Source organism: Cinclus cinclus, chromosome 1 (genome assembly GCF_963662255.1).
Source record: "Cinclus cinclus chromosome 1, bCinCin1.1, whole genome shotgun sequence".
Lineage (NCBI taxonomy): Eukaryota > Metazoa > Chordata > Aves > Passeriformes > Cinclidae > Cinclus > Cinclus cinclus.
Genome location: NC_085046.1, coordinates 42,467,432 through 42,483,168, shown reverse-complemented (window position 1 = coordinate 42,483,168; position 15,737 = coordinate 42,467,432). Strand labels below are relative to the sequence as shown.

Below are 15,737 nucleotides of genomic sequence, written 5' to 3'. Positions count from 1 at the left end.
AGTACCAACTACACCACAGGGGCTAACAACACAATCCAAACAAATTTGTCAAGAAACTAGTTAATTTAGAATTTGTCTATGAAAGGAACACTGATTAATTAACTATCAACTGCGGATAACCTGGACATACAGATTTTTATATTTATTTATTTTCTGGATTTTTATATCCAGACACTAACAGGATAGATAGCCCAGATACTGAGCAAACTGAGGATGCCCAATCTGATAGAAAAATGACATTATTCAACTAAAAGCACCAAAATATGTTAGATGAATATATATACACACATTCCACTTCATTTTAAGAGAATGTTCAAGTACTGCTATGGTGCAACTGCTTTAACTCAAGCACTTCCATACCACAAATATTTAGTACACTAGAAGATATAACAACACACACTGATGAAAAAACGTCAGAGAGAAAAGATTACACCAGCACAATTTCATGAGTTTTTCTAACATTTCACTGTTGGTGAACAGTGGAACTACACCTTAAAATTTAATGCAGATGAAGAGTGAAAACCACCTTCAAACAGATGTCAAAATATCTTAGCATTCAGACTGAAAACAGTGTTTTTACAACATATTTAACATTGAGGGGGGAAAAATAGTATTTTCAAGAGTTTTACGTATATTATACATAAAATTGAAAAATTCTTCTCCTGCCCTACAGTAAGAAACTACATACATTGTTTAAGAATGTATGGGACATTTGGAAAGTAATTACTCCAAATTTTATATGAAGATAGTTGTGAAGTCCAAACAACACTGCACTTCAGTACTCAGTGGCTATCTTCCCTTCCACTCTGTCCCACAAAAAACAAAGTTACCAAATACTAAAACCAAGTTAGGAATATACCTCAAATAATCGTAGATCAGCTGGAACTCTGTCTCCCACTGACAGGCAGACTGTATCACCTGGCACTAAATCTCTTGCAAGTGTGTGTTCCACCCGACCTTCTCGCACACTGCAGGCACAAAGAGCAGTAAGAATTACTTCTCTGGCATTTTGGCTGAGAAAAGCATTCACACCATTTATTCCACATTGCAATGCTACACATTTCAGCAAAATATTTCTAATATGCTACTTGTTTCTCAGAGCTTATTCATCAATAACATAATTCAAAGGGTTTAGAGAGGCAACCACACAGTATAGTTTCTCAGGCTCATAAAACAATCTTTAAAATGAGCAAAAGCAAAGTGTGTTCTGTGTCAGCATAAGAACTTGATACACAGGAACTAAGTTCAGTAAAATCTTTCCCATTTGCTGATTTCAGATTAAATTTCCCATGAGTTACTTTAGGACTCAAAGGACAAAATTACATACCAATGGCATTCTGGAGGCACTAGTTTACTAAGTTCTTCAAGAGATTTTTCTGATCTGTACTCCTGCAGAGACATTTTTTAAAAAATAAAGCAGATTGCAGTTTTAAACAGGGAAAACTTACACAACATAAAATTTAGCTACTGAAATTTATTTCATTAAGAAAGTTGTATTAAGTAATATTCCAGACAGATAAGAGATTACTTCCAACAAGTTTATTAGGTAAAAAGCAAATATAGTCCAAACACCGAAAAATTTACAGATTTGCCTACATGCATTTCTTCTGGAAAAAACAGCGGAGCTCCTTTGCATTATCCTTCAACATCTTGTACAAGGGTCCTTGTAATACTTGCTAAAATGCTCCTAAACTCAGGCATCAGAAGCATTATTGAATGCTACAGTTTAACAAATCATACCAAAAATACTGTGCTCGTGCTCATAGCCCCTGGAGAACCAAGGTAAGACAGCTCATCTTTAACTTGATAAACAGGTTACAAAATTAAGGTAATTAAAGATAGAAAGCACAAACACACACAGCAATTCTGGTTTAGGCACACCCTGACTAAAGCTGTGCATTTACAGAATGAAAACAACTTTTTTATGACTTGGGAAACGAAGACAATCTTTTCTCCATTTCAAAGCAAGAGTTACATTTTCAAAATCTTTTCTATGAAGTTAGATGTTTTAAGTACTTCTACTCTGTTTATTACAAGGGCTTCCTTACCAAGTACTCCTATTGCTGAGTATAATGCTGACACAGGGGCATAAATGTCAACATGGCTAAAGCAGGACCAATTGTGCACTTTGGAAAAGGCAAAGACTTGGATGAAAGCACTTTACTCAACCACTCATAGCGCAATGCACCAAGACAGCTACTTCAGTCTTTTAAATTAAAGCTTACTGAAAAGCAATGATCTTATTTGGACAACAGCTGTCTTACCTGAACAAAGGCAACTGTAACAACAATGACTATTGCCTGCAAGAGAACAGAAGTGGGTGAGATAAAAGCATTCCAAATGACCACAAAAGTAAGCAATCATATTTGGTTTTGCTGAGTCACAGTTGTTACTACATATTAACACGATGATTTGGGAAACAAACTAATTTTCTCATGTTCAAAATCCCTCAGGTCTGTCATAAAAGCAATGCCATTATCTATTTGCACCTGCTTCAGTGATGTCCAAGAGTGCGATAACCTGATTTTACTAAAAATAAGATTAATAACTAGATACCAAACTTGAAAAACTGCCTCTGCTTCCTGTTTCTAAACAGTGAGTAAAAGACAGCAATGGAAAGAGACCCACGACACAAATAAAAAAAAACTGACTGGTGTTTTCTGTGACCAGAACAAAGGTGTTAACTTGCTACAGGGCTTCACAGACATGGTTTCGTTCAAACACCCAGATAACAGAAAGACTAGACAAGAGGCAGCAGGCTGAAGAACCAGTCTGGAGCCATAAAAGAGTCTAGCAAGAACAAGAGGAGGATGAGCCTCAGAAACTCTGCCCAAGGCAAGAACAAGAGGAGAATGAGCCTCAGAAACTCTGCCCAAGGCACCCACAAAGTGAAACAGGACACTGGGCAAAATCCAAACAGACAAGATGTCAGAGAACCCAAACAAAAATGCTAAAAAATGTTGCTCATTAGGAAGAATCCAAGATAAGTACTAAGGCCTCAAGAGCAGCCTCCATAGTCCCCTCTATCACATACAATCGTGGTTTCAACACTTCAGCGTAAACATTACAGGGTTTCTAAGCATGTGATGTGAAAGTGAGCAAATGAAATAAATCTGTTCCAGGAAACAACAAAGATCAGTTTGTTGTAAAGCAAGTCTCACCTTCTCCCTCAATACACTCCCAAATTGAGTTTTGCTACATTAACTGAATTTGTTACCCAAGCTGAGTTGTTACACTGATTTCTCCCAGAACCCTAACACAACAACCATTAATTAAGCCTTTCAAGTACACACAGCAGCTACTAAAACAACCAAGATACTACCATTTTGCAAGTGAAAAACTCTCTTGACCTCTTAAATAAATCCACAGAAGTCCATCTTACTTGTGATAGCAACATTAGCCTCACCAATTGAATATGAGGAAATAACTATATACATATTTCATCTTTCCATGGAATATTTCCACCACAGCTTCATGGTTTTTTGGAGGCTATATTATATGCCACAGACCACGCTACCTGAAAAAGCTTTGCATTCCTAGCCTCACATCAGTCTCTCAGCTTGTGTCTGTGTGCAATGGCTTGCATTAAGAAGCCAAATGGAAAGTATTTAATGATTTTATATTTCAGTTCCAAGTCCACATCAAGAAGCTTTACATTTGTACCAACAGAGCTAAAGGGAGGGCAGAAGCAGCTCAAGGCAGCAGTGCTACCAAAAGTAATATATGTCACTGATCTTTCATAGCAAGTAAGTTTTGTTGCCAAGGCTCTAAGCACAAATGTATAGTCATAGAAAAATTGTACAATCATCTGAAAATTAATTAAAACAAATATTCACTTGGTGACAAAGTGGGCATTACTGATAATAACAAGACTAAATGGTACAAGTTAGAAGTTAGACAAAACCCACAGCTGATAATTTTAACTCAATCACATTTTCTCTGTATTTTAAGATACTTCTACCAATATCCACAAGGCTATTGAAAGATTTCTTCCCAGACTGTAACAAAGGAATTACTGCTTTCTTACACTAATTGCCTTGTTTTTTCTCATTGCCTTGCTCAAGAGGCTTAAGAAATAGAATTAAGGGCACTAACCAAGGGGAAAAAAAACATCAAATTATTCAACTTTAAGCCACGATAATTAAATATATTTCATAATACAACAATTCACCTATATCCAACTTAGGAACACAACAAGCTATTCCAAATTAACACTACACTCAAATTCAAAATTGCAAGTTTTATCTTTGAGAGGCCACATAGTTTATCTTTCAAAGGCAACTATTATTTATAAAAAAATACAGGGATTAGGAGCAAACCTCCAGTTACCCTGAGTTAAATACAAAAGTAAAGTCAACACAGAAAGTCCAGAGATAAGACAAAACAGAAAATAAACCAGCTAGAACGTGCCTCTAGTCATACAGAAATGATTATCAGTCACCACCTATCACCCCTAAAAGGTCAAAGGGATTACAGTTTTCTCCTCTGTGCCAATTGCAGTGACAGTTATGAATACTATATTTGGCTCACTAGGTTAGCACCCTTTTTAGCAACCTAGCAACCTTCTACAAAAATTTATTATTTCAGCTTCTTTCTTCTGCAATTTCTAGACAGTCCAGGTTTTACTTCTTCATGTTTAAAAGATTACATCTTTCAAGTAAATTCACAGAAGGTTTAAATTGGCTTCAATTCAAAATTAAAGCATAATTTAAGACTAAAATTACACAGAATATGCCAAAAATTACTTCTCTGAACAAACGCCTAAAGACAGGCATTTTAACCAACAGAAATGATGCAAGAAGCAGCCATAAAATTATTCTTGGATGCATTTTGATGTGTGTTGCTGCTATCAATTAAGGAAAAGAAAAAAACAAAATCCAGTCACAAACTAAACTGATTTAATGATAACACATACAATCAAGAGATTCCATCCCACACTGGCATTCTCATGATGCTGAACACACATGTGGGTCACACATTCCCAAGTACTCCCAACCAAGATAGAACTTTAGTTGCTTACCACAGTAATACTGACAGCATCATCAAACTGATGCATTACAACACTGATGACTGCAGATGCCAGGAGAAGCATAATAAGGGGGTTTTTAAACTGAAATGAAACAGAAGAGTAATTCATCCACAATCTTGACAGAAAGGCCATTTCATCTATCCTTCAAAGCACACCAGATCTATTTTTGAAACATATTATTCCATTATTAAAGTATTTATAATCTACCAATGCAAAGAAAAGCTAACTCTACCGTTCAGATGCTTACTTGAGGCAATTTCCTTTAAATATCAAAGACCTTGAATACACTGTATTCAACATGTAACAGGAAAAAATGTTTCTTACATTTATTGATTCACATTTTAAATGCAAAAATAATAATCTCCTGTAACTGTTTATACTGTATTTAAACATACAAAATGAAGCCTGAAATATATTCAAAATGTCTTTGAGGTAAAAGACTGATGTTGTTCCAGCAACTGATCACTATTAAGGTAGCAATATATTTCTTAATGTTCAATTCATGATTTCTTAAGATAAAAGCTTTCCTTTTATCTTTTTTCCACAGATTTTTTTTTTAAGGCTAAAACAATAAAGGATCTTGCTTCTATGACAGCTGGTTGCTAACGTGGTGATTTTTTGAGAAAACAGTACAAAAAAAGAACATTCCTACAATTCAGTTGAAGAACATTCCAAAAGCAGATCTGATAAACACACTCAAAACAAGTATGAATCTTAATAAATCCCATCTAAAACAGGCCTGGGCAATATGCCTTAGAAGTGCTCGGATGTATCTCAGTAATTGACCCTACACACTTGAAAATAAAGCATTAATGCCAGAGTACAGCCAGGACGGGACATGCTCCCACCACTACCATCATCAGAGCACTGAATCAATCACCTTAATCTCTCCCAAGGAACACAGAGTCAACCACAGAGTGCAACTTCAGGGTTGCACTGCTGCACAGCCAAGGTGCAGCAAATATTGACCAAAACGTTTAACATTACAAATTCCTTAGAAGAATCATCTGTGTAAATACCTTGCATAGCTGGGGGGTGGGATGGGTAGGCAGGAGAAAGTAGTGACACTTTCACATCAGATATGTATATATGCATTTGAGATATATCACACTGGTAAGAAACAAATTCACACTTGACTCTTGCCAGACTGCTCAACACCAGAATCAAGGCTCGTCCCACCTCCACCCTCAGATCAAAGGCAGCCGTTTTGCTTTTTGAAATTTCCTATTAAGCTACTAATATTTCATATTCCATTTAAATATTTACCAATGGTCATATGCATTGCTCTGTGACCTTAGTACAGTGCAGGACCAAGTTTGGCTACAGGGAAGTTTGTTCTGCTTTTCTAGCCCTCAGGCTAGCTATGAATGGCACCCTTCAGTTAGCTATGAACATACATTTAAGAATAAATCACAATCAAAACACTATGATGTTTATAGGTATATGCCTAAATAAAAGCTTTGTCAATAGGTAAATTAGATATAAATTACACAAGCTGTACTTTCCCACTCTACTAGATTTTTCCCACTTTTATCAAGATATGTTCATGTACACAAAAGCTAGGCAAAACAAAATAAAGAGCAAAACTACTGAAAAGTACTAAAACCAAAAAGCAGAAAGGACAAAAATCTTCACCTGGGATATATATTTTTTCCACAGTGGTTCATCCTCACTAATATCAAATTCATTCCATCCATGAAATGCCCGTCTATGACAAACTTCACAGTTCTTTAAGCCATTCTGAAGATTAGCCTATTAAAATATGCAAAGAATAAAGCAGCAATTACACTGAGAAGCTACTGTAAATTCTCACATCCAAATACACAGTCTTAGATTATACAAATTTGGGCAACATCAGAAAGACAAGCTTTGTACTAATGTTTGTATGGCAATAAAAGCTCATTAACTAATATTTTAAAACTGTTTGGCAATATTTAGGGGATTCAACCAAAAATTCACAGAACTATGGAAGCAGATGGTGCTTCACATCTGCAAATGACTACTGATCTTCCCTGCAAAAAACTCTACAACAAACCAAACTGTAAGCATCCTTCAGATGCTTGAGGGTTATGTCATGACTTCAGTGACTCAGCAAAATGACAGCAAAAGCTTCAAAATCTTGAGCTGTCAGTGACCAACATCTATCATGGTGTACTCCTCAAGCAGTCAAGCATAAGAAAATGAAAAAAGACCATCTATCATGAAAATTAACCCAGCTTGAATGGTTCATAAATCTGTCAATGGGTAGCTTTCTCTGTCCTGTTTCTCCACTTAAGACAGAGGCTACCAAAATAAATTAAGAACATTAACTCCAGGGAAAGAATTTTATAGCAAGATTAACTCTAGGATTTTTATTAACAAATTGCAATTTTCAAAGCAGACAAATCCAAACATTTTCAAGTTGAATCTCATTGCAAATGCCTGGGATTTTTAAAAATATTATGAGATTAGAGCATTTCTAGCAACAATTTAAAAATCAATTTGCTTTTACAAATAGGTAACAGCTAACATCAAACCACATGATAATGCATCGACTTTGAATTACAAGATCTGTCCTTAAGCAGTACCAAATTTATTGTTTGCTAACATCAGTACATTCTTTAGATATGAAAAAATTACTTACTTGCAGAATACTTGCTACTTCATCAACTGGCAATTCACTTGCTTTTTTTGAAGACAGTACAGGAATCATTGTCTCATTGTCACCATCAGGGAGTTTTTGAAGACGTGCAACCTAGAAACAAAACCAAAGTCTGAAGGGGAGTGCTAATGTTTTATTTTAAACAAGACATGCCAGAGCAATTAAGTATTAATACAATTCAAAGGCAGTTTTTTTATAAATGCTGTACTTAAATAATCTACAACTCAGGTTATTTTCATGCAGTTACCACCTGCAATTATGAAACACCAGACATGCAAGTGAGAACACTAATTTCTGCAACAATGTGTTCAGTGAAGGCAAAGATCCTAACAGCAAAATAACTTAATAATCCTTTAGCTCATTATCATCAATACCTAGTCAGAAAGTCACGCCAGATAAATTTCACTCCCTGCTCCTACTTTCTAGTCATTAATAAAGGTACTCTAAGCAGGCCTAATTACATTTTCTTGCACATAAAGAAAGGAGAAACACCAGTAAGAAAACCTCAAATAATAGTACAGATGCAAGAGAAGCCATAAAATTTGACTATAGTACAAAAGCTTCAAATCAACGCTATAAAAAGTAATGTTTTCTGTAATTTTAGGAAGCTAAAAATTTGTGAACTGCAGAAGAGTTGCAATAGTAACACTGATTGTGTAAGTCAGCACTGCTTTGATATTCAATGAAACTTCAGAGTTTCTGATTTTTGTTTACATGAGAAGTTGGAGGGATACTCTCTTATCCTGCTGTCTCACTGCACCCACAATTAATACTTCATGCTGTCCACACACCCCCCTACCATTAACTGGGAGAGACCTAACATGCAAACATGCAGAGCACAGAAATGGCTGTGGCACAGAAATTATACTTGCACAGAATTTCAACTGGTGAGTTTATGCTTTAGGAATTAATTCCTGTATTGTATATACCTCCTCTATGGGTGCTGAGACTTCAAATACAAGTACCTAAAGATGACAACACATTAAAAGATTCTAACATTTTATGCCCCCAAAAAGGTATGGCAATCTTCATTTTCTATATTGCATGCTGTTGGCCATGTACTCTACTATTGTAGCTCATTTCTACCAAACACCAGTTTAGGACAGAAAACCATTAAGCCTAAGTGATGCTCCAAAACAAGCCCACAAACATACAACTTTGACCAAGATGACTCCAAATTCTCAACAAAATGCTGAGCAGCCATGCCTTCCCAGTAAGAGCAGGCAGAAATGAACTGACAACCATTATAAATTTTAGTGCTGAGAAAAGTCTTTTTCCCTGTAGCAACTGACATCACTGCTAAACACAAACAACTCCAAAAAAGGACACATAACTGGTCATTTCCCTAATATTATCAATTAGGACTTCAGGAAGTCTAATAATATGGTTTTTTAAGATTATTTTAAGAATTTAAATATCTTTAAACAGAAATATTAATGCCCTCTCAGAGGCCAGGTTTGTTCTCCAAATCAATCTTCATTAGCACAAAACTACAGTGCAACAACAAAGCTTATTTTGACAACCTTTTTGTGACAGACTCAAAAAAACAGTCATTTTGAATAATTTCATTCATATTAACTCCCACTTTTATGAAGAACGCTGTACTGTATGTGGTGAAGAAAACTACAGAGACAATCTGATATAGAATCAGAACAATAAAGGCTCAGAAAGTCTTTTTATAACCAGCTCCTTTCACCAGAGTAGAATTACACATTGTACAATAATTCTGGATGGATCCTCATCTAATTTCTCAAAACCCTCTACAATCTTTGTAGATTAAACTACACTTGTAGTTCAGAAAAGAACAGCTTCAAATATCTAACACTGCCACAAATTAAATTTCAATTGCGTAGCCAGTGAGAAATCAATCACCATTCCCCTAACAAAATATAAAATGGGTTACACCAACAGATTTAGGTTTGAAAAACAGCTGTGTTCACTATCTGCTAGACTACAATGACTGCATTCAAGCAAATGATTTTGCTTTCATTATGCATCTTTTACTTCCACAGAACTAGAAAAATTACTTATTGAATACTGTTGGCAAGTGCTTTCTACAGTCCCTTGCACTGCTGCCCACCAGGGATCTGGGCCACTGCAATACCTTTTAAGGTATCCAACAGAAGTTTTTCCCAGAACTACAGTGCCCTGTATTAGAAGGAGACAACCTGCATACAGCAAAATTTCTTTCCATTCTATGCTGCAATTAATTTTCCATCATTCATCTGTTGATACCTTAAAATAGTTCAGTACTTCATTGCAGGCCAGGTTCTTTTATGGATAAAGAAAATGCTGGCTATGAAATGACACTGGCCAATGTCAGCTATGGGATAGGCAGCAAATACATCACCACTGAAGTGTTGTCTATGTCTACAGCTTTCTATTCCTCACTTGCAGCTAATTCCACCAAGGAACAAAGCACCAGCATGCTAACTAATAAAAATGAATCACTGCCCCAGGAAGGGCTTTGCCTGGACCACTTCCAAGGTACACACCATCATTTCTAGGCCAAGAAATATGCATCAATCATATGACCATGGAACTGTGACCAAAGGACGTTTATCAAAATTAATACAAATTTGTCTGGAAGAAAAGCTACCAGAAATTCAGAGTTCCCTTCTGTTTTCTCTGAAGAAAATATTTACAGTGATATGTTACTGTTTCTTCTTCCTCACAGGCTACAAGAGCTTAGCTAACTTCCTTCTACTATGACCAATATGAAGTACCAACAGCTTACGTCTACCGTTGCTTTTCTCAGCTTAGCAGGTAAGTCCATTATCCATCAGTAGGGCTCACTGACATCAGTATACTCTTACAATTATTTTTAAGGGGAATTTTAGCTCTTCTTGCTCAGAGAATGAAAATTGACATTTGACATGTGAAGACCCATATTCACTGAGAGCAGTCTAAAAATTTAGAACACTCTCATAGCAAAATCTATTTTTAAACAAACTGGTGACCAAAAACACTTCGGCTAATTAGCTAATATAAAGCCCTGTAAATGTTACATAAAGCTACTCAACTGCCCTACAAGTATGAAATACAAATGTAGTAGAGAAACAAATCTATAGAGAACAGCAAAAGTGATAAAAACCCAGATGTTCACAAAACAATGAAATTTAAGTTGAGGTACTGAAAGAAATTCTGATTCTTTGAGATTCATTCTGAATCTTCAGGTCCATCTGAACAGCTCACTTAATCTGTCTGAATCTGTCCCATCAATCCCTGTAAAACTGAACCACTTTCAAGCCAATTCAAGTACTACAAAGACCTTTCAACTTGTTTTTAACGATCCGCCCAGTAGGATTATGATTGTGTGAGCAGTCAGTGATCCACATTCAGGTATGTGATTATCATGGATACCATGTGATCATTACGGAGTCATGCTGTGTCTAATCAATAGCACAATTAATGAATGGCCATGTAATCAATGTGCAACTAATCAATGCACATTTCATTTTAAGTATGTGTACAGTATGCTGTCTTTTCCACTTGAAATATTATATGCACCTTGCTCAGGAACTGCAGTTTTATTAATGAGGTGAGGATATTAGAGCACGTTGGGACACTTCTAAGTTCTCATTCCAGACTCAACAACTACCAGTGATGGATGACTCTGTAGTGCAAAACCCCATACCAGCACTAATGAACAATGAGCAAACAAGATCTATAATGTGCCATGCCCTGACAAGAGATCAGGGCTGTATCATCTCAAGATTCCCAGCATCAGAAAGGACACGTGATTTTCTACCTCACTATTGCCTTTTCTCAGTTATTAGTAGTGATCTGCCTTTCAAGTGTTCATGCCTTTCTTTACTGGGATCCCAAAAGAATAAGGACTTTCTCACCCACTGTAAGAATTCTGTTTCATTTTTTATCTACCTTCCCCACACTAAAAAAAAACAGTAGCTTTCAACATAATGTTTCAGTGAACACCAGACTCAAACATACAAGCTTCCCATTTCCTGAACTTTCTATATGATCAAACTACATGTGATATACACTGAAAGATTTAAAAAGCTCAGATCCTAAAAGCACGTTTTTCTCCAAGTCTATACAACTCAGAGCCAGGATAACTCGTGCACAGGGGCAATACAGACACCCATGCATACACTAAGATATTTAAATACCAAGTGCTTACCTCTTCTGCCCTGTCTGGAATCCTGAAAGCACACAGAACTAGTGATGAACTAGATGTCAATGGGCACAGAGGTCTGACTCACTGTGGATGCACACAGACTTGGAACACAGTTCCCACTAGGCAAAGACTCTTGGTTGCAAAAGGCATCTTTAGGGAAAAGACTACCCAGAATGGAAGTAATCCTTTTTTTTTTTTTTTTTGTCAGTTCCATCAGATATGAAGAATCACTGCAAAATACCCTCCTGCTGATTAAGATATTGTGGCTAGGAGATTTTGGAGAAGCACATTTTTAAGTGACTTATTTAAAGCATAACTATCTTATCTTAAGCATCATCAAGCTCTCCATCTCAATAGGACATTACTCAGCATGCAACTGTGATTCCACAGAGTCACTAGCTAACAATGACCTTAAAAATACCTATTTCACTACATGTTTATGCCGTTTTTCCCTCCCCCTTTTGTCTAGAAGGCAAAGTACTTCTGGAACCTCAATACAAGTCCCAGCCACAGAACCATGGCCATGTGATGAGAAGACACAAAAAGCCAAATGCACACACACAAAAAAAGGCATTAGGCACACTTAATAGTTACAATAAATCCTAAACTGTACAGCCAGAAGCAAACCCCTGAAGCAACAGCAGTATTCCAGAAGTGGAGGTAAGGCACACAGGAGCACATAAAGAGCCCCCAGACCACTTTGAAACCAGCAATACCCAATATGATTGTGACTATGACTCGATTTTATCTGTAAAATGCCACCAGATTTTAATGCAATTAAATCTCCAGAGAAATTAACCAATTGTGCTAACAGAAGAAGCAGACAGAAGCAGCTGAGTGTGTCAAACAGAGAATTAATAAAATAAATAAAACCCAGTGCAATCAGGTTCACAAACTATAAATGCGGCCAAGCTAAATTTTCCTTAGGTAAACTCTGATTTTTACTGCCTTATTGTTGGCTTTGGAACTAATTTATCTATATTTTAATTATGCACATAAAATTGGAATGAGAAAGGCTTTATCTTTACAGACTGCACTTATACAGTTGTTTGTACTTTATATACTATTAAATCATGAAGACCAATTGTGATTGACTAGCAACTTCTCAAATGAGCATCAAACTCCTGTAAATTTAGATATGGCAAACACTCAAGTACAGTGACTAACCACAAAGCCCTGTAACAGAAGGATTGGAGGAGATGAGCAAGGGTGAAGCACCCATGAAGCTCAGGAAGTAAAGCAAGGTGTGACAAACCACAGCTGTTGCAAAGAGGCTGACTTGACCTCTACACAGTGGGACTGGAGGGTGGCCTTTGCTTTGGATAAACACCTCAGTGAGCTGAGTGGATCAACTGGTGGTGTGAATGTTTCTCCCTGATTTCATTAAAAGAATGCTAATGACTGAGTTTGCATACCCCCCCTGCTGGTCAGGCTCACATTGCTCACATGCACTGAACCACTGACAAAATTTCAGGAGCACCATATGGGCTCTCAACCCACATGATCCTTTCTGGCAATGAGGGATGCCCAGCATGACAATGGTGCAGATACTATAGAGACAGAAAATGGGAATCACATTGCTACTGTGACTGAACTATGTATTGAAATTTCTACATTTTGCTAATTACAAACTATACTTATAAAATACACTGAAAACATAATATTAATGTGTCCTTCTGCTAAATCAAAAAACCCACATAACATCAAGTATCTTCAAACACACACATTTGATAGCACAGAATCAATTAGGCTGGAAAAGACCTTTGAGATCAGGGCCCAATCTATGACCAAATACCACCATGGTGACACATCAGTGTAATCACCAGTGACACAAGGTGAGATGAAGGTCACATCCAGTCTTTCCTTAAATACCTCCAGTGACAGTGACTCCATCGTCTCTTTGGGCAGCCCATTTCAATGTCTAATCACCATTTCTGTGAAGAAATTCCTCCTAATGTCCAACATAAACCTCCCCTGGGCACTACTTGAGGCTATGTCCTCTTGTCCTGTCCTGAGCTGCCTGGGAGAAGAGACCAACCCACACCTGGCTACAACCTCCTTTCAGGTAGTTCTAGAGGGCAATAAGGTCTCCCCTAAGCCTCCTTTTCTTCAGGCTAAACCCCAACTACTCCTTCATCTGCTCTTCACAGTACTTTTGCTTCAGACCTTCACCAGTTTTGCTGCCCTAATACTCAATGTTGCCCCCTCCTTATGTGGTTTATCTAAAAGAACCTGGTCAGAGAGCATTAAACTCTGACACATACCTCTGTGGGAAATAAGGTTTTTAGAACAAGAAGGGCCAACACTTATCCAACACAAACACCCATGACCAATTTGCAGAAAGAGTATTTTATTCATCACTGCAAAGAGCTGTCCCTGCCCACCCCAGGAAAGATAGAAGTCTACAAACTAATGAGCATCTTGTTCTCTACCAAGCACTGTTTACTTAGAAAAAGAAATACTTTTTTGAAGGCTTTGAAGTTACCATCTACTATCTTTTTTGGAATGTACTCCTCTGTAAAAGTGTGATGATTCTTCGCTTCTGAGGAAACAGCTGCAGCAACCCTGTATTCTAACAGTCAAAAAAAATTAGTTCCTATTCAACAGTATTTTAGTTAAAACATTTACCAGGAGCCCCCACATCAAAGGAAGTTCACACAGAAAAGTTCTGACTCTAAAAAGCCAGAAGGAAAGAAAAACACTAATTTGCATTAATGAGTTCTCCTTGCAGAGTAATTTTATCCTGGGAGGTCACAGTTTCAGCCCCTTGCTATTGTGTGTCATTTCAGAATACTTTATAGAAAAAGTGAAAAACACCACCCATTAACCGAAGAAATATAAACACCCAAATTATGATAACAACCTACCAAGCTGCTCTGTAAGCATGAAAAAACCCCATCTCATACACCAGTAACACTTCAGCAGACCTTAGGACTTTCACTAGGGCCACAAAACAACCACCAATGCAGAACCATACTCTGATATACAACACTATGGCATTTCTGATCAAATAAGAAACAGAAATCGAATGCTGGCACTGATCACTTTAAATTTCAAGATTTGTCCTACCTTAAAGTTGTAAAATATTTAAACAACCTATCCCCAACCCCATCTTCAGGCAGCATAATAAAGACTAAGATGCTCCACTTAACATGCAATTTATTAACTCCACAATACTCTGTAACACTCAAGAACTATTTTCAAGTCCTAAAAATACTTTCCAAGAACACTCTCTGAGAAACACATCTCCACAACTGAAATACATTTTACTCTTTCAGGATGTTTCCCAGTGTCTTCTTTAATTTACAAAACAGAAAGTAGGACATCAACTGAGGCTACCAGCAAAGAGTAAAGATGGGCAGTTTGCTGTAATCACAGTATACACCATGTGGTTATCTTGCAAACCTTGTGAGTGACAACTGCCTGCTCTCAAGCTAGAGAAAACATTTCACAGAAATAATCATACCTTAACCTGACTGCAGTGCTGCGGACTGCCAGAGTAATGGCAAAAAAAATTCAAGTAAACCTGCAACATAATTTATCTTCCTTTAGCTTATTTAATGTAGAATACAGGGAAAACTTAAGAATGCCAAACACATTTTCTATTTAATTTCTACAAAGATTTACCATTTAGAGCATTTATGCATACTCTGGAGGATGTACTATGATGAGTTTAAAGCCTCATTGCTGAAAGCCTGAAGATAGTGTCATCTTTACAAAGAAGGCATTGACAAACACATCAGACCTATCTTTAGTTGGCTGGCCAAAATATTCAGTTTTCAATCTTCCTGTTCATAAAACTCCTTGAACAGTGGAAAAGTCTGCTTGGACATTTCTTTACATTCGTCATTACTAATAATCAGAAGAACAAAAAGATAAACAATCCTAAGTGCACACTAAAATGATCAAATCAATGCTAGTGCCTCGAT

At 36.8% G+C, this 15,737-nt stretch overlaps 1 protein-coding gene across 2 annotated transcripts in view; it reads right to left on the bottom strand.

The window, feature by feature from the left end:
* Nucleotides 1-15,737, bottom strand: part of ATP2C1 (ATPase secretory pathway Ca2+ transporting 1) — a 48,263-nt gene that overhangs the window by 26,424 nt on the left and 6,102 nt on the right. For both annotated transcript variants that reach the window (XM_062509232.1, XM_062509221.1), the window contains 6 exons: nucleotides 7,653-7,763; nucleotides 6,665-6,781; nucleotides 5,021-5,110; nucleotides 2,265-2,300; nucleotides 1,328-1,389; nucleotides 860-968 (listed from right to left, as the gene is read on the bottom strand). In XM_062509232.1, coding sequence (XP_062365216.1) covers nucleotides 860-968; nucleotides 1,328-1,389; nucleotides 2,265-2,300; nucleotides 5,021-5,110; nucleotides 6,665-6,781; nucleotides 7,653-7,763 — 525 coding nt within the window. Of the gene's footprint in view, nucleotides 1-859; nucleotides 969-1,327; nucleotides 1,390-2,264; nucleotides 2,301-5,020; nucleotides 5,111-6,664; nucleotides 6,782-7,652; nucleotides 7,764-15,737 lie in introns of those variants that run through there.